At 45.7% G+C, this 25,135-nt stretch overlaps 2 protein-coding genes across 6 annotated transcripts in view; one reads left to right on the top strand and one right to left on the bottom strand.

Moving 5' to 3' along the window:
• Positions 1-545: 545 nt before the first annotated feature.
• On the bottom strand, positions 546-23,570 carry CDK20 (cyclin dependent kinase 20). 2 transcript variants are annotated; one of them, XM_072125063.1, is made up of 8 exons: positions 23,432-23,570; positions 8,537-8,650; positions 5,563-5,751; positions 4,573-4,694; positions 4,067-4,129; positions 3,877-4,000; positions 2,499-2,654; positions 546-973 (listed from the first exon to the last, which is right to left on the bottom strand). In XM_072125063.1, exons 1-8 carry the CDS (start codon positions 23,555-23,557, stop codon positions 794-796), a joined length of 1,074 nt encoding a protein of 357 aa, XP_071981164.1. In that variant the 5' UTR covers positions 23,558-23,570; the 3' UTR covers positions 546-793. The 2 variants fall into 2 exon arrangements, with proteins under 2 accessions (XP_071981164.1, XP_071981163.1); XM_072125062.1 differs by lacking the exon at positions 23,432-23,570 and adding an exon at positions 11,201-11,381.
• The window catches only part of LOC140077693 (chemokine-like protein TAFA-1), a 48,482-nt gene continuing 24,266 nt past the window's right edge, over positions 920-25,135 (top strand). Inside the window, exons 1-2 of one of the 4 annotated variants that reach the window (XM_072125065.1) lie at positions 920-1,038; positions 14,499-14,540. In XM_072125065.1, the coding sequence (XP_071981166.1) occupies positions 926-1,038; positions 14,499-14,540 (155 nt within the window). In that variant the 5' untranslated portion in view covers positions 920-925. Of the gene's footprint in view, positions 1,039-11,366; positions 11,387-14,498; positions 14,541-24,281; positions 24,519-24,540; positions 24,687-25,135 lie in introns of those variants that run through there. The other 3 variants (XM_072125066.1, XM_072125064.1, XM_072125067.1) reach the window with 3 other exon arrangements.

Genomic DNA, 25,135 nt, shown 5'->3' with positions numbered 1-25,135 from the left:
ATTTAGCACTTTTTATATACATTGTGTCCTTCCCATAAGGCCAATCTGTAGCGGAGATGTTACAATACTTTCATTATATGATTGCAGATTTCCCCTATAACTATTAAGGACATATTGAGAAACCTGTATACAGCGATCAAGGCAGGGGCGGTAATAAGCGTCTCTGTCTGCACTTTGGGGAGTCTGGTTGCCTCTGTGTCAGCCGCTTTCTCTCTTCAGTAGCTGCGGAGTCTGCAGAGTCATATATAAACATGTGTCTGCTATTGGTTAATGGGCAAGTTATGAACTCAGCACATAGCTCTCTGGCAGTGTAAGAGTTAAGCGCTGTTGTACATCCCGTGTCCCTGTCACACAAAGTGCTGAGACATTAAGCTCCCCACACACCCCTGAGCCTAGAGTGACTGACTAGCAATCCTTATCTCTGGCACCCAGATAACCCACTGTGCTGCGCCCATCCCTGCCCCATCCCACTCACTAACCCTCAACTGCATGGAAAGGGAGAAGAGAGCGAATCAAGACAAGTATATTTAAAGAATACCACAACATAAAAAGAAATAAAAGGTTTTACTATAAAATGCAGTCCGGTACAATGTGTGGAGTGACAGTACAGTGACTCATGACCTCACAACAAATATGGGGGTCTCTCCCAATGTTTTACAGGTCTAGGAGCCCACTACCAATCCCCAACCTAGCCAAAGTCTCCATGAATCCTCCTGGCTGTGCTGGGGGCACTTTTACATGTGTAGAGTAGAGTCTACCATCTAGGGTAAAGTCATATAAGGCCTAACTGCAGTCAGAGTCCATGGAGGTAATCACTCAACAGTCCAGGGTCTAGCACACTGTCGGATACAGGTTCTTCTGTATGAAACTCCCTCTGAAGTTGCCGGTTCCTTCTTCCACCCCTTTGGGGAATAGGTAACTCCGAATGATGGGCAGGAAGGGGCTCCCGGAAGAAATATGGATGGAGAAGAGCCTGGAAGAGAATGTAAGAGGATCTGAGCATGAATTATGGGCACAGCAGGACATCACACCCCATAAGTAAGTAAGATAATAAGCTTCAATGTCACCATACCTGCCCCCAGACCCAGACTGTGGATTTTTACACCCGCAATGACTGGCATTAGTTTTACATTTTGCGGCTCTACACTACACTCATTTTCTCACTGAGGGTTTATGTGGGTAGGAATTGTGGTCTGGAGGTATAACGATTACTATGCTATTATTTAAATGGTTAAAAAAAAAATATTTCATTTTCTTAGTTTTCTTTTAAACCATTCAATTTATAAAACAAGAAAAACTGAAATATCACATGGTCATAAGTATTCAGCCCTTTTGCTGTGACACTTATACGTAACATGCCGTCCATTTCCTTCTGATCCTCCTTGAGATGGTTCTACTCCTTCATTGCAGTCCCGCTGTGTTTAATTTGACTGATTGAACTTGATTAGGAAAGGCACAAACCTATCTATATAAGAGCTCACAGCAAATGAGAATCAGGAGGTCCAAGAAACTGCCCAAGGAGCTCAGAGACAGAATTTTGGCAAAGGACAGATCTGGTCACGGTAACAAGGTAACAAGGCCAAGGTTCCCTAGAGCACAGTGGCCTCCATAATCCTTAAATAGAAGAAGTTTGGGACGACCGCAACTCTTCTTCGGCCTGGCTGTCCAGCCAAACTAAGCAATCATGGGAGAAGAGCCTTGGTGAGAGGCAAAGAAGAACCCTAAGATCCCTGTGTCTGAGCTCCAGAGCTGCAGTAGGGAGATTGGAGTCTCCTATCACTGCAGCCTCCAGCAGTCGGGGCTTTATGGCAGAGTCTGGAAGCTTCTCCTCAGTGCAAGACACATGAAAGCTGCATACAGTGTGCGAAACACATGAAGGACCCGGACTATGAGGAATAAGATTCTCTGCTCTGATGAGATGAAGATTCAACTTTTTGGGTTCAACTTTTTTGAGCACCTATCCACATCAAAGAATGGGCAATTCTACAAGTCCGCTCCTACAAGTACCTAGGTTTACTGATTGACAAACTCGGGTGGACGGCCTACAGTGACATGGTGTACAGAAAAGCATGGCCGCGTGTGTACTTCCTCAGGAAGATCAAATCCTTCATGAATGGAAGGGACAAAAGTAAACTTGCTGAAATTATAAAAAGAGCCCAAAGCACATTTGGGGAGCCACTTAGTCTGTTTGATATTGTATGGCAAGATAGATGCCTACGTAAATTTGAGGCAATTGCTACAAACAAGTATCGCCCATTGTCGCCAACCATAATGCTGCAACAGAGCAACATTAGCGATCGCTACTGGCAATTACAAGGCAGAACTGCCGGATTTCACAACTCCTTTGTCCCCAAAACCATCCAACTGTTTAATCATGCACTGGGCACTAGTAAGTAGTTGAAGTAATTGAAGCCTTTTATCTGTTTGGATCCCATTTAACTATTGGAATGCTGGCATAGAATGTATGATATAATAAAGCCTGTACTACATGAACTCACCTCGGCAGCTCGAATCCTCTGGTTGGACGGATACACCAGGAAGGACATAAGGAGCTGCAGGGCCTCAGGGGAAGTATCCGGGACGATGCGCTCAGGAGGGAGAGGACGATGTTCTTTAAAAGAAATCTTATTATAATCTGGAAGTTCTGTGATTTCCTGAAGTGTGAGAGAGAATCGATAGGATTTGGTTGTTACATCCGTTTACCAAAAGAATATTCATTAAACATAAACAATTCTCAATCCATTAATTAGCAGGTTAAAAAACTAGAACAATACTCAACTCTCTTATTCCAAAAAAGAAAGTGTACTTTCCAATTAAAAGTCATTCATACCTGGGTGCAGACTTTTGGCATAGGAGTTGGAGCTAAACCCCAATTCAGGCATTTTGGAAAGATGTAACAAACTCCCCTGAGATATGTTTATTGGGCCCAATTCCTGAAGATTGGACCCATTACCAAATAACATTCTTGCAAGAAACTTCTGGCCCGGAATTGCATAGTATTGAGGTGGTAAGCTCCTAATACCCAATAACTCAGTATGTGGAAGTTGCAGGTGAACCAAATATTGCCATATGAAAAAATTATTTATAAGCACAGACAAAAACCAGGTAAATTTTAACAAATATGGGGTGTATGGTGCAACACGGCAAGCACCAACTACTCTCCCCCCAGATTTAGAATGGCTATGCGGGACAAACAAGCTGGATAACTTGAATGTATATCCAATGGCAGATTATTGGATAGGCATACGGAGGCACAAATCTTCTCTCAGACACAAGGCATGAGACACAAGTTATACAAAAGCTCTGAATCACTCAGACAGATCCACTGTATTCATATCATGTTCTAATGTTATTAACTTTAGTTTGGTTAATGTAGAAAGATTATGATAATGCCTGAAAAAAGAGAGTTGAGCATTGTTCTAATTTTTTGATGTGTCTTTACGCACATGCGAGAGAGCGTGCTTTTTTGTTCAATTTCTACTCTAAAAAATCCTTTTGCCTCCAGGGATCAATATTTCATAATTTGGTGCATAAGTAGCAGTCTGGAGAGCTGGACATCTTGTCCCCGCGCGCCAAACTGCTAATTTTAAGCTTCTTTTCCAAGTGATCCTGCCATGAAGACTAGCGAAGAACAGGTGAGTATTTCTAGGTGTTTGTTTTTGTAAATGGTTGATGTGCTTTAACTGGTTGCCACCATGTGACCATATAGATCGTCCTAATCAGAGAGGGGTATGCATTACTACTTTATTATTTTCTTACCACTTAGAGCTAGAAGTATAACATTTTATGAAACCAGACAACCCATTGAACACTAATGGGTCCAGAAAAGACCCCTTCAGTTTTAAGCCAAAGACTAACACCCAATAAACCACTTACCGGCCATGTCTTTGCGTTAGGGGTCCCCAGTGTGCGCAGGACACAGCACAGCTGCTCAATGTCATTTTCTCCAGGGAATAGAGGAGAACCATTAAGAAGTTCCCCAAAAATGCAGCCCACAGCCCTAGAGATAAGAGCAGAGTTACTAAATGTATACTGCTGGTGGCAGGAGGAGGCAGAAGAAACTCACCATAGATCCACTCCCTCATCATACTTGCGGGCTCCATACAGCAGCTCAGGGGCTCGGTACCATCTACAAATCACAAAACATTGGTGTCAGGAAGAGGCCTATATATATGAAATAACTCATTTAGAGGGCAGTGTCAGATGACTGAAGTGTCTAGGCCTCCAATATAGCATAACCAGATAACTGGCACCAGCTGAAGCATACAGGCCCATATTTGGGCCAGACAGTTTTCTGTCTGACTTTGCGTGTTCTTTTCAGTGCAAACTGCTTGCACAGGTATTTAAAAAGTGTCAGACTAATTTTTGGCGCACACTGCACTATTCTTCATGCAAATTTCTGAACTGAAATGGGCGTTCTGGTGCGCAGTCGGACCGTGTGCCACATTTATCATGCAAAGTAAGACAGAAGTGTGTCACAAGCCCTATGTTAAACCTGCACCAAAAAAAAGTGGACACGTTTTTTTTGCACTGTTTTTAGTAAATGTGGTTCACTAAGTACCAATAACTGACCTAGTAGCTACTTGGTGACTGTATAGACGTCCTCTGTCATTAGAAAAGACTCGAGCTAAGCCGAAATCTGCTAGCTTTAGGAGCCCGGTGGAGCTGATGAGAAGATTTGCTGGCTTGAGATCCTGATAAATGAAACAGGGATGATGTGTGAGCGGAGCTCGGGCAGGAGAGGGCGGTGTGTGCGCAGTGCGCAGGGGGCGTGGAGAGGGCGGTGTGTGCGCGGTGCGCAGGGGGCGTGTAGAGGGTGGTGTGTGCGCGGTTCGCAGGGGGCGTGGAGAGGGCGGTGTGTGCGCGGTGCGCAGGGGGCGTGGAGAGGGCGGTGTGTGCGCGGTGCGCAGGGGGCGTGGAGAGGGCGGTGTGTGCGCGGTGCGCAGGGGCGTGGAGAGGGCGGTGTGTGAACGGTGCGCAGGGGACAGGGAGAGGGCGGCGTGTGAGCGGTGCACAGGGGGCCGCGTGTGAGCAGGGGTCCGGGGAGAGGGCGGTGTGTGAGCGGTGCGCAGGGGTCGGGGACAGAAGGCGCCATGTGAGCCGTGCGCAGGGGGCGGGGAGAGGGTGGTGTGTGAGCGGTGCGCAGGGGGCGGCGTGTGAGCAGGGGGCCGGGGAGAGGGCAGTGTGTGAGCGGTGCGCAGGGGTCAGGGAGAGAAGGCGCCATGTGAGCCGTGTGCAGGGGGCGGGGAGAGGGTGGTGTGTGAGCGGTGCGCAGGGGGCGGCGTGTGAGCAGGGGGCCGGGGAGACTGCAGTGTGCGAGCGGTGCGCAGGGGTCAGGGAGAGATGGCGCCATGCGAGCCGTGCACAGGGGGTGGGAAGAGGGCGGCGTGTGAGCGGTGCGCAGGGGGCAGTGTGTGAGCGGTGCGCAGGGGGCGGGGAGAGATGGCGCCGTGTGAGCAGTGTGCAGGGGGTGGGAAGAGGGTGGCGTGTGAGCGGTGCGCAGGGGGCGGGGAGAGGGCGGCGTGTGAACGGTGCACAGGCAATGTGTGAGGAATCACAGACCCGATGCATGATAGAGTTTTCATGACAGAACTTGACTCCTTTCAGCAGCATCATCATGTAACCTTTGACCTGGGCTTCGGTGAGGGGTTGGTCGGAGTTCCTGATGACTTCAGAGAGGTCAGAGAGCATGTACTCAAAGACCAGAACAAATCCTGTGCCATGAGGGAACACCTCCCTTAGCTTTACTACCTACAAGTACAGAAAGTGGGTGAGGATACAGACAGGAAGGTGTCATGGTAGTCGCACCAGTTTTCTGATGTATGAAAGTTACAGAATTGTTGCATTGCCCGTTTTGTCCAATATTTGTGACTTTTGCAAAACTATATCTCTATCAATTCTTCCTCCTTTCGCCAGATTTATCAAGGCAATCCAGTTGTGATAGAAGATCATAATAATTATTATTATTTATATTGCGCCATCAAATTCCATAGCGCTTTACAAATCAAAGAAAACTTTTTAAAAATGAGCAAATTTTCGCACAAATCCGTTTTCATAGGAATTTGACTAAGTGCGACTTGCTCAAAAACAGAAGTGTGGATATGTTTTGACTGGGTCCACATTTATTTCTGGGTAAATTTACAAAAAAGGCCTAGATATGGCCTCACGGAGCTCCAAGAAAGAACAATTGTGTGTGTGTAAAAACTTATAATGTGAATAACACTACACAGGACTGGAGACTAAAAATCTACAACCACCAGGACCTGGAGTGATCAGCTCAATTCGTATAAGGATATATGTCCGTGGCCTGAGTGGTACAGTATGTACTATGGTGTCAGCCTTATCTTGAAACAAGATCTAGAGAGGAAAATATCACCAGATCACATACAGATACTAAGTCATTCTCCTAAGAAACTAGGTGTCAGTTTTAAATCACCATTAGTCAATTGTATCTTGTGAGAATGATACAATGTTACTCTCTCTCAATAATGTTGATAGTAAGGAGGTTGGAATATAGACACTCACTTTATATCTCCGCTGTGCCACGTTAGAAGAGTTTTTCCACTCATACATACACACTCAGATTTTTTCTGCCACTATCTTATCTTATCTGTGTCTCTATCATTTAGGTTCTATGATCGCTAAATGGAAACTAACAAAACACTAAAGCCCCCCGACATGTTTCGCCATATCCGTGGCGTCCTCATCCGTGGCAGGGCTAAGTGTGAGGGAATCCTGTTCCTTACCTCTAAATATAGCCTTCATGTGGGACGTCAGTGATAATGTCAGGTTCCCTTTAGTAACCAATACAATACTTCTCTATGTCCGATTGATGGAATGTGCGTTCATAAGAGCCTCCCATTGGCCGATTTACTAATCAATCAAATGAGCGTATGCATGCGGGTAAACTTACATTTTTGTTTGCCAATGTCATCGCGGCTGCGCAGGCTGTTAGTAATATACCCGTACTGGGGAGGGTGTACTGCGCTTACGCCGAGATCCCTGCGCATGCGCTTGGTGTATGTATTTTTCATCGTAGATCCGTTTTCTTTCTGCGACTGCGCAGCCTGTTTGATTCCTAGACGTACGTATATACTATTGTGCATGCCTTCAAAGAAACTCTGCGTCTGCGCGTGCTACTTCAGTCACCTTATGTGTATATGGATCAAGGTCAACTGTGTGGTCAATATTGGGAGGGGACATGTCATTCCAATATCGTACAAAACTGATCAGCATATTAGACCAATATTAGGAGGTGATGTCCCACGTATTTGACGTATTTAGAAGTACGGAACAGGATTCCCTCATACTTAGCCCCGGCACCCCTGAGGTCGGGGGACTGTAGCGTTTACAAAAGTATAATTGGTGTTGGTTCCAACCTCCTTACTGATACAATTATAACGTTATTTACTATTGTCATTATTGAGAGTAACATTGTATCATTCTCACAGGATACATTTGACTAATAGTGACTAAAACTGACACCTAGTTTCTTAGGAGAATGACTTAGTATCTGTATGTGATCTGGTGATATTTTCCTCTCTATATCTTGTTTCAAGATAAAGGTTCATTCAGTCGTCCGACTGGGGGGACGTACATGCGACCGCATGGACACCAATGGCCACACACGTGTGGCACCGTTTTGCGCTGTACACCAGGAAAAGATAGAGCATGCCGGTTGTGGGGACGCGCCACTGTTTATTGTGGAGGGGTCACCACCTCTCCAGCACAGGGGCGGTATGCCCGCATGGGGAATGCACCCTAGCTGCATTCACACTACAGTATGTGGGACGTATATACGTCCGACGTATATACGGCCGATATACGTCCCCCATACACTCCTATGGGCTCACGGCCCTGTACGGGAGCGGTACGGTGCAGCACACATGTCCTATCTTTCCCCGTACTACGGCGCCGTGCGCCATTAGTTTCTATGGAGAGGGGCGGGGGTGAGCTGCGCTCACCTCCTCCTCCTCTCCCCGCGCTGCCGTGTGCCCGCCGTACTACGGTGCGGCGGGCTCACGGCAGTGTGAATTTGGCTGACACCGTGTAAAGTAAAACACCATAGTACATACTGTACCACTCAGGCCACGGACATATATCCTTATATGAATTGACCTGATCTCTCCAGGTCCCGGTGGTTGTAGATTTTTAATCTCCAGTCCTGTGAGGTGTTCATATTATACTTTTAGAGTTTTTACACACACAAGTGTTCTTTCTTGACCAATGGGGCTCAGTGAGGCCATATCTTTTTTGTAAAACTAACTCAAAAAGTCACAAGTTCACTGCAGCTATTAACACCTCATATACCAGTTGTATCAAGCAGTGTAATCACTATGATACATCTGACAGGCAGAAGAGGAGGGAGGGGGCAGAACGGTGGGGGGCAGAAGAGGAGGAGAGAATTATTATGTACTGGATTCTAGGGCTTATAATGTATATGAGAGAATAACATGATATAGGTGATCAGTGGGGGAGGTGTATGTTACTAATACACAGAGCTGGTGACTCTCCATATTATCACTAGGTGACTCACATATGGATTGTCTTCGATCTCGCGCAGGGCCTTGATCTCCCTCAGCGCCTGGTTGGGGATGCCTTCCTCTAGTTTCCGCAGAGCTACTTTCTTCAGTGCTACGGCCTCCCCGGTCTGTGAGGAGCAGAGAATAGGAGATGTAAGGAGGCCACAGCACCCACATAGACAATATCCCAGCACTAGAGTGCCAGGCCCTATACAAGGAGCACCAGTGCCTCATACTGGCAGGTACAGGGTACTACAACAAACCTGATCCCTCCTGTACTAGAAAATAATACATAGCGATTTGGATCTCAGTAGTGCAGCCTCGGGCCCTGGGCGCCCCTCAGCAGGTGAAGCCATGGGCCTTGGGCGCCCCTCAGTAGTGCGGCCTCGGGCTCTGCACCCCCCCCTCAGTACTGCGGCCTCGGGCTCTGCCCCCCACCCCTCAGTAGTGCAGCCTCAGGCTCTGCCCCCCCCCCCCCCTCAGTGCTGAGGCCTCAGGTTCTGCCCCCCCCCCCTCAGTAGCGTGCCCTCGGGCTCTGGCCCCCCCTCAGTAGTGCGGCCTCGGGCACTGGCCCCCCCTCAGTAGTGCGGCCTCGGGCTCTAGTTCTCCCCTCAGTAGTGCGGCCTCGGGCTCTGGTTCCCCCCTCAGCAGTACGGCCTCGGGCTCTGGCCCCCCCCCTCAGTAGTGCGGCCTCGGGTTCTGGCCCCCCCTCAGTACTGCGGCCTCGGCTCTGGCCCCCCCTCAGTACTAATACCAAAAGATTGGACAGAGTTACAAGGATATAATAGACACAATAGTAGTATATCACCAATACGAAATTTTATTAGTTACATTGAATACAATTTACAGGCAAAAAATGGATGAACCACTAAAAACAGATAAAAGTGGCTGTACGAAGGTAACAAAGGCCAAACAAGAGGAACACCATCCCCAAAAGGACCTAAAAGGGTAGGTATAAACAGTCCCTGTTAGGAAAAGTTATATGGCTAGGTAAGGAGATAAAGGTAAAATAACCATACTCGCACAGCCAAATGAAAATCCTACAGTGGGATGAGGGAATACCATACCACAAAGATGATGCACACGCCACAGACCCCGACACGTGTTTCGCCGCTAGGCTTCCTCAGTACTGCGGCCTCGGGCTCTGCCCCCCCCCCCCCCCTCAGTAGTGCAGCCTCAGGCTCTGCCCCCCCCCCCCTCAGTGCTGAGGCCTCAGGTTCTGCCCCCCCCCCCTCAGTGCTGAGGCCTCAGGTTCTGCCCCCCCCCCTCAGTGCTGAGGCCTTAGGTTCTGCCCCCCCCCCCCTCAGTGCTGAGGCCTCAGGTTCTGCCCCCCCCCCCCCCTCAGTAGCGTGCCCTCGGGCTCTGGCCCCCCCTCAGTAGTGCAGCCTCGGGCACTGGCCCCCCCTCAGTAGTGCGGCCTCGGGCTCTAGTTCTCCCCTCAGTAGTGCGGCCTCGGGCTCTGGTCCCCCCTCAGTAGTGCGGCCTCTGGCTCTGGTTCCCCCCTCAGCAGTACGGCCTCGGGCTCTGGCCCCCCCCCTCAGTAGTGCGGCCTCGGGTTCTGGCCCCCCCTCAGTACTGCGGCCTCGGCTCTGGCCCCCCCTCAGTACTGCGGCCTCGGGCTCTGCCCCCCCCCCCTCAGTAGTGCAGCCTCAGGCTCTGCCCCCCCCCCTCAGTGCTGAGGCCTCAGGTTCTGCCCCCCCTCAGTAGCGTGCCCTCGGGCTCTGGCCCCCCCTCAGTAGTGTGGCCTCGGGCTCTGGCCCCCCCTCAGTAGTGCGGCCTCGGGCTCTGGCCTCCCCTCAGTAGTGCGGCCTCGGGCTCTGGCCCCCCCTCAGTAGTGCGGCCTCAGGCTCTGGGAGCCCGGGCTCTGGTTCCCCCTCAGTAGTGCGGCCTCGGGCTCTGGCCCCCCCTCAGTAGTGCGGCCTCAGGCTCTGGGAGCCCGGGCTCTGGCCCCCCCTCAGTAGTGCGGCCTCGGGCTCTGGCCCCCCCTCAGTAGTGCGGCCTCGGGCTCTGGCCCCCCCTCAGTAGTGCGGCCTCAGGCTCTGGGAGCCCGGGCTCTGGCGCCCCCTCAGTAGTGCGGCCTCGGGCTCTGGCGCCCCCTCAGTAGTGCGGCCTCGGGCTCTGGCCCCCCCTCAGTAGTGCGGCCTCGGGCTCTGGCCCCCCCTCAGTAGTGCGGCCTCGGGCTCTGGCCCCCCCTCAGTAGTGCGGCCTCAGGCTCTGGGAGCCCGGGCTCTGGTTCCCCCTCAGTAGTGCGGCCTCGGGCTCTGGCCCCCCCTCAGTAGTGCGGCCTCGGGCTCTGGCCCCCCCTCAGTAGTGCGGCCTCGGGCTCTGGCCCCCCCTCAGTAGTGCGGCCTCGGGCTCTGGCCCCCCCTCAGTAGTGCGGCCTCGGGCTCTGGCCCCCCCTCAGTAGTGCGGCCTCGGGCTCTGGGAGCCCGGGCTCTGGTTCCTCCTCAGTAGTGCGGCCTCAGGCTCTGGCCCCCCCTCAGTAGTGCGGCCTCGGGCTCTGGCCCCCCTCAGTCACATGTATGACATCTGTCATGTAGTAATGCTGGCGGCTGTTGTACTCTTAGGCTTTGCCATTGTTCTGTGTAGTAAATGTATATATTAGGAGCAGCCCCGTCACGTGACACATAGACAGAGAAGGGCACCCCGTCATACAAATCATGTGACTACCCCGTCACCTCGATGTGTTTGGCTTTGAACACGATGCCATGAGCCCCTTCTCCGATCCGACCGAGCAAACTGTACTGCTCCATCCGCCCGACTACAGCAGGCCCAGGGAGGACGGCCGCGACGCTTCTACGGGTTGCCTGGCGACAAGACGGGAGAACGAGAGTCATGTGACCGCCGAGAAACTCCCACATGAAGTGCGTCACAGGGAAAAACAAAGTCCTGACAGTGAGAGGGGAGGGGCAACAGCGTCACATCGCGTCCTCTGTTGTATCGCCCACAGATCACTGCACAAGATACAATGACGCCAGCTTATAATAGACAAGCGCAGACAGAGGCTTCTATGCTTCATTGCTACAGCTCCGTGTATACAGGGATACTACACACAGTGATGTCACAGTACAGGGATACTACACACAGTGATGTCACAGTACAGGGATACTACACACAGTGATGTCACAGTACAGGGATAATATACACAGTGATGTCACAGTACAGGGATAATACACACAGTGATGTCACAGTACAGGGATAGTACACACAGTGATGTCACAGTACAGGGATACTACACACAGTGATGTCACAGTACAGGGATAATACACACAGTGATGTCACAGTACAGAGATAATACACATGGTGATGTCACAGTACAGGGATAATACACACAGTGATGTCACAGTACAGGGATAATACACACAGTGATGTCACAGTACAGAGATAATACACACAGTGATGTCACAGTACAGGGATAATACACACAGTGATGTCACAGTACAGGGATAGTACACACAGTGATGTCACAGTACAGGGATACTACACACAGCGATGTCACAGTACAGAGATAATACACAGTGATGTCACCGTACAGGGATACTACACACAGTGATGTCACAGTACAGGGATACTACACACAGTGATGTCACAGTACAGGGATAATACACACAGTGATGTCACAGTACAGGGATAATACACACAGTGATGTCACAATACAGGGATAATACACACAGTGATGTCACAGTACAGGGATCATACACACAGTGATGTCACAGTACAGGTATAATACACACAGTGATGTCACAGTACAGGTATAATACACACAGTGATGTCACAGTACAGGGATACTACACACAGTGATGTCACAATACAGGGATAATACACACAGTGATGTCACAGTACAGGGATAATACACAGTGATGTCACAGTACAGGAATAGTACACACAGTGATGTCACAGTACAGGGATAGTACACACAGTGATGTCACAGTACAGGGGATAATACACACAGTGATGTCACAGTACAGGGATCATACACACAGTGATGTCACAGTACAGAGATAATACACACAGTGATGTCACAGCACAAGGATAATACACACAGTGATGTCACAGTACAGGGATACTACACAGAGCGATGTCACAGTACAGGTATAATACACACAGTGATGTCACAGTACAGGGATAATACACACAGTGATGTCACAGCACAGGGATAATACACACAGTGATGTCACAGTACAGGGATAATACACACAGTGATGTCACAGTACAGGGATACTACACACAGCGATGTCACAGTACAAGGATAATACACACTGTGATGTCACAGTACAGGGATAATACACACAGTGATGTCACAGTACAGGTATAATACACACAGTGATGTCACAGTACAGGTATAATACACACAGTTATGTCACAGTACAGGGATAATACACACAGTGATGTCACAGTACAGGGATAATACACACAGTGATGTCACAGTACAGGGGTAATACACACAGTGATGTCACAGTACAGGTATAATACACACAGTTATGTCACAGTACAGGGATAATACACACAGTGATGTCACAGTACAGGGATAGTACACACAGTGATGTCACAGTACAGGGATAATACACACAGTGATGTCACAGTACAGGGATAATACACACAGTGATGTCACAGTACAGGGGTAATACACACAGTGATGTCACAGTACAAGAGTACCTTCAAAATACCCTAACCTTTTCATTTTTCCGTGTACAGAGCTGTGTAAGGGCCTATTTTCTTTGTATCAAATTGCACTTCTTAGCGATGTTATTTATTATTCCATGTCGTGTGCTGGGAAAATTCCAAATATTGTGAAATTGGCCAAAAAAACGCAGTTTTTTGTGGGCTCAGTTTTTACGACTTTGCCCGTGACTTTTACCTCTGCTTTATCCTACGGTACGATCGCGGTGATACCAAATTTTTTACAGGTTTTAATACATTTTCAAAAATTAAACGAATGTGTACGAAAATGGAGAAATTTTTTTTGCCATCTTCTGGCGCTAATAACTTTTTCATACTTCAGTGTACGGAGCTGGGGGAGGTGTCATTTTTTTTGCAAAATGAGCCGATGTTTTTTTTTATTGCCACTATTTTGAGGACTGTGCAACATTTTGATCACTTTTTATTATACTTTTCAGATGATGTAAAATGGTGTAAAAGTCGCGTTTCAGACATTTGGACGCTATTTTCCACTATGGGGTTCAACGCCGGGAATAACCTTTTTTTTAAAAATTTTGATAAATTGCCATTTGGAGACGCAGCGTTCCCGAACATGTTCGTGATTTTTAATCTTTATTATGTTTTCTATCAGTTCTAGGGAAAGCGGTGTGAATTTTATTATTTTTTAAACTTTTTTTTTCTTCTAATTTTTATAACCTCTAGTACATTAACCCTAGAGGGTCTGATCGTTCCTACCATATATGGCACTTTTACCCAGTGGGGCACATTTACTAAGTGCAAACTTCACTAAAAGTGTGTCACGTGCACCAGACACTTCTTAAATGCTTGTGCAAGCAGATGCCACTGAGAAGAACAGAAAACTGCTTCATGAACCTTAGTAGAGATGCCACTGACTCATTGTGACGAAACTGCAGAAACCAAACAGCCTCAGGTCTGACAAAGACCTGAGACGGTCATGGCAACCCATTGCCGTCACCCAATGTCGTTCTGGGAAGTGAAGATCGGAAACAAGATGGTGGGCAGGCAGGGAGCGCCAAATTCATGAAGAACCAAAAATCCTAAATTTGGCGCCCCCAAGGCAAACTGCACATAGTACAGTTAACTCCAAGTTATTTAGTTTGTGGGAACATTCTCCAAAACTCCAGCACACATCAGCTCACAATCTTCTCTGACTTTCCCAAGTAGGTCAAATGTAGGATATAAACATAGTGTTCTCCTACTACAATGGTTACCATGGTTTCAGAGATTTAGGCTTGAAGTTACATAGTATATTGTTCTGTACTGAAAGAGTGAATCTCCCCTTCTGATCTGTTACAGGTTTACCGCATCACATATAACCGATCCAGGGACAGGCGAATGGTAAGAGCGTAGACATGCAGGATATTGTAAGGTTATAATGAACACGTAATGCTGTTATTTGGCACATTACACATACGCATTGTAAGCAGCATTTACATTTTGTGTCCTCTGATATAGGACAGCCCACATACAGGGTATTATTTTACTGTTCCTAAGGAGGTCCTGCCAGGTCGATTTGTGACCCTAAACTGAATAGAGGTCTGTATGGACCAGTGATTTAGGGTCCTAAATCGACCTGTTTGAAAGCTGTAGGTTAAGAAATATAAAAAATAAACACACACACACACCAAAATCAGGCAAATATGACTCTTCTCCCCTCATTTTCACATGAGAGGAGTCAAGTTTAGTGGCTGCAGGGGAGGGTCACTTTAGAAGCCCCTATCTTCTGTTCTATAGCATGAATAAAGATACAGTTCACACCTATTTTCCAACTGCCTCTTTCTGCCGCGTGCATTTCCATCTGTGTCTTTAGCCGCCTGTGTCTCCAGTTCACAAAGCTACGAACCTGATGTGATCTGAAAGATGATATGCAGATCTTTAATATGACACCAGCAGCATGTTTGTAGTTGCTATAGAACATAAGATAGAGGCTTCAGAAGTGGCACTTCCCCTGCTACACTTGTAAAAATGAGGTGAGACGAGTCATATTTTCCTGACTTTGGAGGAGATTTTTTTATATTAGGAAACGGGTTAAATTTCACATAAAAGAGGGAATTCTAGAAAGGCCATTTCATACCCTAGTGGAGGGGGCAGATAGTTTAGCGGGGTAGGACCTGTTTCCCTTTAACATTTAGCCTCGTATCTCTGCTTCCTTCATGGATGAAACTGGTAAAAAAGAAATCCATGTCACAGAGAGAAGACTTGTATCTGGAAATGCCCTAAAATAAAAGGAGAGAAAAAAACACTAAGAGAGACGCGGCAGGACTGTGGTGACAGACTAGGAATACTTCTAGATGTACCACGTCACCCAACAAACACCCATCCCACGCAGGACAAGGTGCGAATGAGGCACCAACCTGACAGCAAGACTTAACCCATTCACTACTGTGGTAATAATAATAATAATAAGCTTCCCCTACAAGGAGCACAATTTACATATTATATTAAATAATAAAAGCACACAATGTGATGCATCCTCATCTTGAATGTCAGATTTCTCTATATGTCGTCTGTTATAAATCCCATGATGCCTCAGCACAGCATCAGATGGGCAGCCACAACACGATCTCCTGAGAGCACGCGATGGCGAGCGAGCGGTTATAGCACAGCCAGTCCACAGCTTTGCTTCTACGCCTCATTCACTAACTTGATGTAATAGGCCACGGAAACCACAGGGTGAGGACACTGCGGCGCTGCGCTGTGTCTGCCGTCATCTCACTGCCGGCTGCACATAATTGCACCGTCTTTCATTAAGAATCCTCAATTCCAAATCAGCTCATGGCACACAAGTATTTCTCACATCTCAAACATCCAATTAACACAATCCAAAGTGCAAACAAGGAAATGCCTTTCATGGGAGGTTTGACATGTTTCTCTACTGCGGTACAATCTCTCCTCCATCGCTTTACTGTGGGGGAAATTACCCAAAAATGTGCTCATCTGACAGGACAGACCTCTGTTATTGATACCCAGGTTATACCAGCATTCTCTATATCACTGCATACAGGATGTACAACTTATACCAGCTGTACAGATATCATTATATACAGGAGATCCCCAGGTTATACCGGCTGTACATATATCATTATATACAGGAGATCTCCAGGTTATACCGGCTGTACATATATCATTATATACAGGAGATCCCCAGGTTATACCGGCTGTACATATATCATTATATACAGGAGATCCCCAGGTTATACCGGCTGTACATATATCATTATATACAGGAGATCCCCAGGTTATACCGGCTGTACATATATCATTATATACAGGAGATCCCCAGGTTATACCGGCTGTACATATATCATTATATACAGGAGATCCCCAGGTTATACCGGCTGTACATATATCATTATATACAGGAGATCCCCAGGTTATACCGGCTGTACATATATCATTATATACAGGAGATCCCCAGGTTATACCGGCTGTACATATATCACTATATACAGGAGATCCCCAGGTTATACCAGCTGTACATATATCATTATATACAGGAGATCCCAGGTTATACCAGCTGTACATATATCATTATATACAGGAGATCCCCAGGTTATACCGACTGTACATATATCATTATATACAGGAGATCCCCAGGTTATAGCAGCTGTACATATATCATTATATACAGGAGATCCCCAGGTTATAGCGGCTGTACATATATCATTATATACAGGAGATCCCCAGGTTATAGCGGCTGTACATATATCATTATATACAGGAGATCCCCAGGTTATAGCGGCTGTACATATATCATTATATACAGGAGATCCCCAGGTTATACCGGCTGTACATATATCATTATATACAGGAGATCCCCAGGTTATACCAGCTGTACATATATCATTATATACAGGAGATCCCCAGGTTATACCGGCTGTACATATATCATTATATACAGGAGATCCCCAGGTTATACCGGCTGTACATATATCATTATATACAGGAGATCCCCAGGTTATACCGGCTGTACATATATCATTATATACAGGAGATCCCCAGGTTATACCGGCTGTACATATATCATTATATACAGGAGATCCCCAGGTTATACCGGCTGTACATATATCATTATATACAGGAGATCCCCAGGTTATACCGGCTGTACATATATCACTATATACAGGAGATCCCCAGGTTATACCAGCTGTACATATATCATTATATACAGGAGATCCCAGGTTATACCAGCTGTACATATATCATTATATACAGGAGATCCCCAGGTTATACCGACTGTACATATATCATTATATACAGGAGATCCCCAGGTTATAGCAGCTGTACATATATCATTATATACAGGAGATCCCCAGGTTATAGCGGCTGTACATATATCATTATATACAGGAGATCCCCAGGTTATAGCGGCTGTACATATATCATTATATACAGGAGATCCCCAGGTTATAGCGGCTGTACATATATCATTATATACAGGAGATCCCCAGGTTATACCGGCTGTACATATATCATTATATACAGGAGATCCCCAGGTTATACCAGCTGTACATATATCATTATATACAGGAGATCCCCAGGTTATACCGGCTGTACATATATCATTATATACAGGAGATCCCCAGGTTATACCGGCTGTACATATATCATTATATACAGGAGATCCCCAGGTTATACCGGCTGTACATATATCATTATATACAGGAGATCCCCAGGTTATACCGGCTGTACATATATCATTATATACAGGAGATCCCCAGGTTATACCAGCTGTACATATATCATTATATACAGGAGATCTCCAGGTTATACCGGCTGTACATATATCATTATATACAGGAGATCCCCAGGTTATACCGGCTGTACATATATCATTGTATACAGGAGATCCCCAGGTTATACCGGCTGTACATATATCATTAAATACAGGAGATCCCCAGGTTATACCGGCTGTACATATATCATTATATACAGGGGATCCCCAGGTTATACCGGCTGTACATATATCATTATATACAGGAGATCCCCAGGTTATACCGGCTGTACATATATCATTATATACAGGAGATCCCCTTGTTATACCGGCTGTACATATATCATTATATACAGGAGATCTCCAGGTTATACCGGCTGTACATATATCATTATATACAGGAGATCCCCAGGTTATACCGGCTGTACATATATTATTATATACAGGAGATCCCCAGGTTATACCGGCTGTACATATATCATTATATACAGGAGATCCCCAGGTTATACCGGCTGTACATATATCATTATATACAGGAGATCCCCAGGTTATACCGGCGGTACATATATCATTATATACTGGAGATCCCCAGGTTATACCGGCTGTACATATATCATTATATACAGGAGATCCCCAGGTTATACCGGCTGTACATATATCATTATATACAGGAGATCCCCAGGTTATACCGGCTGTACATATATCATTATATACAGGAGATCCCCAGGTTATACCGGCTGTACATATATCATTATATACAGGAGATCCCCAGGTTATACCGGCTGTACATATATCATTATATACAGGAGATCCCCAGGTTATACCGGCTGTACATATATCATTATATACAGGAGATCCCCAGGTTATACCGGCTGTACATATATCATTATATACAGGAGATCCCCAGGTTATACCGGCTGTACATATATCATTATATACAGGAGATCCCCAGGTTATACCGGCTGTACATATATCACTATATACAGGAGATCCCCAGGTTATACCAGCTGTACATATATCATTATATACAGGAGATCCCAGGTTATACCAGCTGTACATATATCATTATATACAGGAGATCCCCAGGTTATACCGACTGTACATATATCATTATATACAGGAGATCCCCAGGTTATAGCAGCTGTACATATATCATTATATACAGGAGATCCCCAGGTTATAGCGGCTGTACATATATCATTATATACAGGAGATCCCCAGGTTATAGCGGCTGTACATATATCATTATATACAGGAGATCCCCAGGTTATAGCGGCTGTACATATATCATTATATACAGGAGATCCCCAGGTTATACCGGCTGTACATATATCATTATATACAGGAGATCCCCAGGTTATACCGGCTGTACATATATCATTATATACAGGAGATCCCCAGGTTATACCGGCTGTACATATATCATTATATACAGGAGATCCCCAGGTTATACCGGCTGTACATATATCATTATATACAGGAGATCCCCAGGTTATACCGGCTGTACATATATCATTATATACAGGAGATCCCCAGGTTATACCGGCTGTACATATATCACTATATACAGGAGATCCCCAGGTTATACCGGCTGTACATATATCATTATATACAGGAGATCCCCAGGTTATACCGGCTGTACATATATCACTATATACAGGAGATCCCCAGGTTATACCAGCTGTACATATATCATTATATACAGGAGATCCCAGGTTATACCAGCTGTACATATATCATTATATACAGGAGATCCCCAGGTTATACCGACTGTACATATATCATTATATACAGGAGATCCCCAGGTTATAGCAGCTGTACATATATCATTATATACAGGAGATCCCCAGGTTATAGCGGCTGTACATATATCATTATATACAGGAGATCCCCAGGTTATAGCGGCTGTACATATATCATTATATACAGGAGATCCCCAGGTTATAGCGGCTGTACATATATCATTATATACAGGAGATCCCCAGGTTATACCGGCTGTACATATATCATTATATACAGGAGATCCCCAGGTTATACCAGCTGTACATATATCATTATATACAGGAGATCCCCAGGTTATACCGGCTGTACATATATCATTATATACAGGAGATCCCCAGGTTATACCGGCTGTACATATATCATTATATACAGGAGATCCCCAGGTTATACCGGCTGTACATATATCATTATATACAGGAGATCCCCAGGTTATACCGGCTGTACATATATCATTATATACAGGAGATCCCCAGGTTATACCAGCTGTACATATATCATTATATACAGGAGATCTCCAGGTTATACCGGCTGTACATATATCATTATATACAGGAGATCCCCAGGTTATACCGGCTGTACATATATCATTGTATACAGGAGATCCCCAGGTTATACCGGCTGTACATATATCATTAAATACAGGAGATCCCCAGGTTATACCGGCTGTACATATATCATTATATACAGGGGATCCCCAGGTTATACCGGCTGTACATATATCATTATATACAGGAGATCCCCAGGTTATACCGGCTGTACATATATCATTATATACAGGAGATCCCCTTGTTATACCGGCTGTACATATATCATTATATACAGGAGATCTCCAGGTTATACCGGCTGTACATATATCATTATATACAGGAGATCCCCAGGTTATACCGGCTGTACATATATCATTATATACAGGAGATCCCCAGGTTATACCGGCTGTACATATATCATTATATACAGGAGATCCCCAGGTTATACCGGCTGTACATATATCATTATATACAGGAGATCCCCAGGTTATACCAGCGGTACATATATCATTATATACTGGAGATCCCCAGGTTATACCGGCTGTACATATATCATTATATACAGGAGATCCCCAGGTTATACCGGCTGTACATATATCATTATATACAGGAGATCCCCAGGTTATACCGGCTGTACATATATCATTATATACAGGAGATCTCCAGGTTATACCGGCTGTACATATATCATTATATACAGGAGATCCCCAGGTTATACCGGCTGTACATATATCATTATATACAGGAGATCCCCAGGTTATACCAGCTGTACATATATCATTATATACAGGAGATCCCCAGGTTATACCGGCTGTACATATATCATTATATACAGGAGATCCCCAGGTTATACCGGCTGTACATATATCATTATATACAGGAGATCCCCAGGTTATAACAGCTGTACATATATCATTATATACAGGAGATCCCCAGGTTATACCGGCTGTACATATATCATTATATACAGGAGATCCCCAGGTTATAGCGGCTGTACATATATCATTATATACAGGAGATCTCCAGGTTATACCGGCTGTACATATATCATTATATACAGGAGATCCCCAGGTTATACCGGCTGTACATATATCATTATGTACAGGAGATCCCCAGGTTATACCAGCTGTACATATATCATTATATACAGGAGATCTCCAGGTTATACCGGCTGTACATATATCATTATATACAGGAGATCCCCAGGTTATACCGGCTGTACATATATCATTATATACAGGAGATCCCCAGGTTATACCGGCTGTACATGTATCATTATATACAGGAGATCCCCAGGTTATACCGGCTGTACATATATCATTATATACAGGAGATCCCCAGGTTATACCAGTTGTACATATATCATTATATACAGGAGATCCCCAGGTTATACCAGCTGTACATATATCATTATATACAGGAGATCTCCAGGTTATACCGGCTGTACATACATCATTATATACAGGGGATCCCCAGGTTATACCGGCTGTACATATATCATTATATACAGGAGATACCCAGGTTATACCAGCTGTACATATATCATTATATACAGGAGATCCCCAGGTTATACCGGCTGTACATATATCATTATATACAGGAGATCCCCAGGTTATACCAGCTGTACATATATCATTATATACAGGAGATCTCCAGGTTATACCGGCTGTACATATATCATTATATACAGGAGATCCCCAGGTTATACCGGCTGTACATATATCATTGTATACAGGAGATCCCCAGGTTATACCAGCTGTACATATATCATTATATACAGGAGATCCCCAGGTTATACCGGCTGTACATATATCATTATATACAGGAGATCCCCAGGTTATACCGGCTGTACATATATCATTATATACAGGAGATCCCCAGGTTATACCGGCTGTACATATATCATTATATACAGGAGATCCCCAGGTTATACCGGCTGTACATATATCATTATATACAGGGGATCCCCAGGTTATACCGGCTGTACATATATCATTATATACAGGAGATCCCCAGGTTATACCGGCTGTACATATATCATTATATACAGGAGATCCCCAGGTTATACCGGCTGTACATATATCATTATATACAGGGGATCCCCAGGTTATACCGGCTGTACATATATCATTATATACAGGAGATCCCCAGGTTATACCGGCTGTACATATATCATTATATACAGGAGATCCCCAGGTTATACCGGCTGTACATATATCACTATATACAGGAGATCCCCAGGTTATACCGGCTGTACATATATCATTATATACAGGAGATCCCCAGGTTATACCAGCTGTACATATATCATTATATACAGGAGATCCCCAGGTTATACCGGCTGTACATATATCATTATATACAGGAGATCCCCAGGTTATACCGGCTGTACATATATCATTATATACAGGGGATCCCCAGGTTATACCGGCTATACATATATCATTATATACAGGAGATCCCCAGGTTATAGCGGCTGTACATATATCATTATATACAGGGGATCCCCAGGTTATACCAGCTGTACATATATCATTATATACAGGAGATCTCCAGGTTATACCGGCTGTACATATATCATTATATACAGGAGATCCCCAGGTTATACCGGCTGTACATATATCATTATATACAGGAGATCCCCAGGTTATACCAGCTGTACATATATCACTATATACAGGAGATCCCCAGGTTATACCAGCTGTACATATATAATTATATACAGGAGATCCCCAGGTTATACCAGCTGTACATATATCATTATATACAGGGGATCCCCAGGTTATACCGGCTGTACATATATCATTATATACAGGAGATCCCCAGGTTATACCGGCTATAAATATATCATTATATACAGGAGATCCCCAGGTTATACCGGCTGTACATATATCATTATATACAGGAGATCCCCAGGTTATACCGGCTGTACATATATCATTATATACAGGAGATCACCAGGTTATACCGGCTGTACATATATCATTATATACAGGAGATCCCCAGGTTATAGCGGCTGTACATATATCACTATATACAGGAGATCCCCAAGTTATACCGGCTGTACATATATAATTATATACAGGAGATCCCCAGGTTATACCAGCTGTACATATATCATTATATACAGGGGATCCCCAGGTTATACCGGCTGTACATATATCATTATATACAGGAGATCCCCAGGTTATACCGGCTGTACATACCATTATACATGTAATATAAGAAGTTATCATGTAGCGCCTGGCTGTGCAGCTTCCTGCCCCTGGATGAGCCGCGCTCCCTGGAGAGATCCCTGTGTGGAGGATTTGCCTTACTCCGCTCCTGCTCATTTACGTTCTGCAGGTAGATTGCACTTTTATAAATTCCCTCTTGTCAAGTCCTAATTCAGACAAAGTAAGGAGAGAGAAATACAGAGTAGGGGCTGTTTGTCTTCCCGGAGCACAACAGGAGGGGGCAGGGTGGGGAGAACAAGCATGGTCCCTCTAAGGCCCCATTCACACCTCACAGTGCTGCTGCTAGTCCCCCTATTAAGGTAACAGCTGTGAGAATCTGTGCACAGGTTGTAGGGGTATCAAGGCTTTCATTCCATTGCAGCTATGCCGTAGATTTAACCCTTTCATTGACTAGGAATGTGCATGTCACAATTTGGATGTAACTTCCGAATATCCACAGGTTCATTGCGGATTTATAGGATTTACTGGTGACATAGTGCACGAACCCCTCTGACCTCCCATCAGTGCTGTCCCTGTGCTCCCTATAGTCAGGGAATGTGGAGGATACAATGTCACCGTGTGTTATACACGGATAATGAAGGGGGGAGACATTCTGTTTTCTGCAACAATCTGCTACATGTAAAGATACAAAGTTATTATGGAACAGGGGAAGTATTGGGAAAGTATTGATGTGACTCCCCTTGTAGAGGTGTGACAGTGTGGGGCACCCATCAGGAGGATCGTGGGCTGTACACCTCGAGAATGTCATGAAAACTGGGAGTGTGGAGCAGCAGGTGCAAGTGGGGAAAGTATGAGCGAGCGTGGTGGGTGGAGATGGCGAGGGGCAGAGCATACCTCGCCTCCTTCACACCCATCTGGCACTCCTCATACAGGGCAACATGGACCCCCGCTGCTTCCTCTCCATCACTCCCCACTCTCTGTTATCACACATGGCACCCAGCCCTCCTCCCCCTCACTCACACATCCCAGATGGATTACAGCCTCACAGGATGACAAGAAGCTCTGCTCCAAGCCATCTCATTACACCCAATTCCATGGGCTGTAGGCTACAGAAAAGGTAAGTGAGCTTCACCTATAGGACAGGACCAGGGATGGCAGGGAGAGGCTTCAGCTGCCCAATGGTAAAATAGCCACACTGAGCGGGTATTGATCAAAGGGGCAAGGTATGAGGCTGCTGCAGGAGGAGAGAAGTTCAATGAGGCGCAGCGCTCGGGATGGAGACCAGGTAAGGCTGCAATGTTTGGCTGAAAAAGTTAAGGAGCAGAAAAGGGTTACATTGAAGGCTAAAGAGGGGATTTGGGTTAAGTAAATTGTTCAGGAATGTGTATGGTGTGGGGAATGAAGAGTTAAATTAGCCCAGTATAAGGCTGTGGGTGAGAAAAAGTTGAGTGCTCCGTGTGAGGAAAAACTAGGGGTAACTATGCTGTGTAGAAAATCTTGAATGGTAAAGCCCGCACCAAAAATGAAGGGTTAATTATGCTTTACAAGAGTCCTGAAGAGGAAAACAACAGGGACTATGGGTTTCTAGGAGGGGAAGGGTTAAGAGCGCCGTCTAGCTGGTAACTAGTTGAGTCACTTGTGATGGATTTGGAAGGATTACAGAATTGTACGGTGATGGAAAGTAAAGGGTTAAGCCAGCGATGTAAAGCTCTGGAAGAGTTTATCTATGTGCAG

Source organism: Engystomops pustulosus, chromosome 9 (genome assembly GCF_040894005.1).
Source record: "Engystomops pustulosus chromosome 9, aEngPut4.maternal, whole genome shotgun sequence".
Taxonomy (NCBI): Eukaryota; Metazoa; Chordata; class Amphibia; order Anura; family Leptodactylidae; genus Engystomops; species Engystomops pustulosus.
Note: the sequence above shows the minus strand (reverse complement) of the source record. Positions and strands in the feature narration are given on the sequence as shown.

Excerpts from the sequence above, each read along its gene's own strand:
- CDK20 (XM_072125062.1), bottom strand. The coding sequence starts at position 11,359 with ATGACTCTCGTTCTCCCGTCTTGTCGCCAGGCAACCCGTAGAAGCGTC. Across the intron at positions 4,130-4,572 it reads AGTCACCAAGTAGCTACTAG|ATGGTACCGAGCCCCTGAGC; the intron begins GTCAGTTATTGG and ends TGTGATTTGTAG. Across the intron at positions 2,655-3,876 it reads CTAACGCAAAGACATGGCCG|GAAATCACAGAACTTCCAGA; the intron begins GTAAGTGGTTTA and ends CTCACACTTCAG.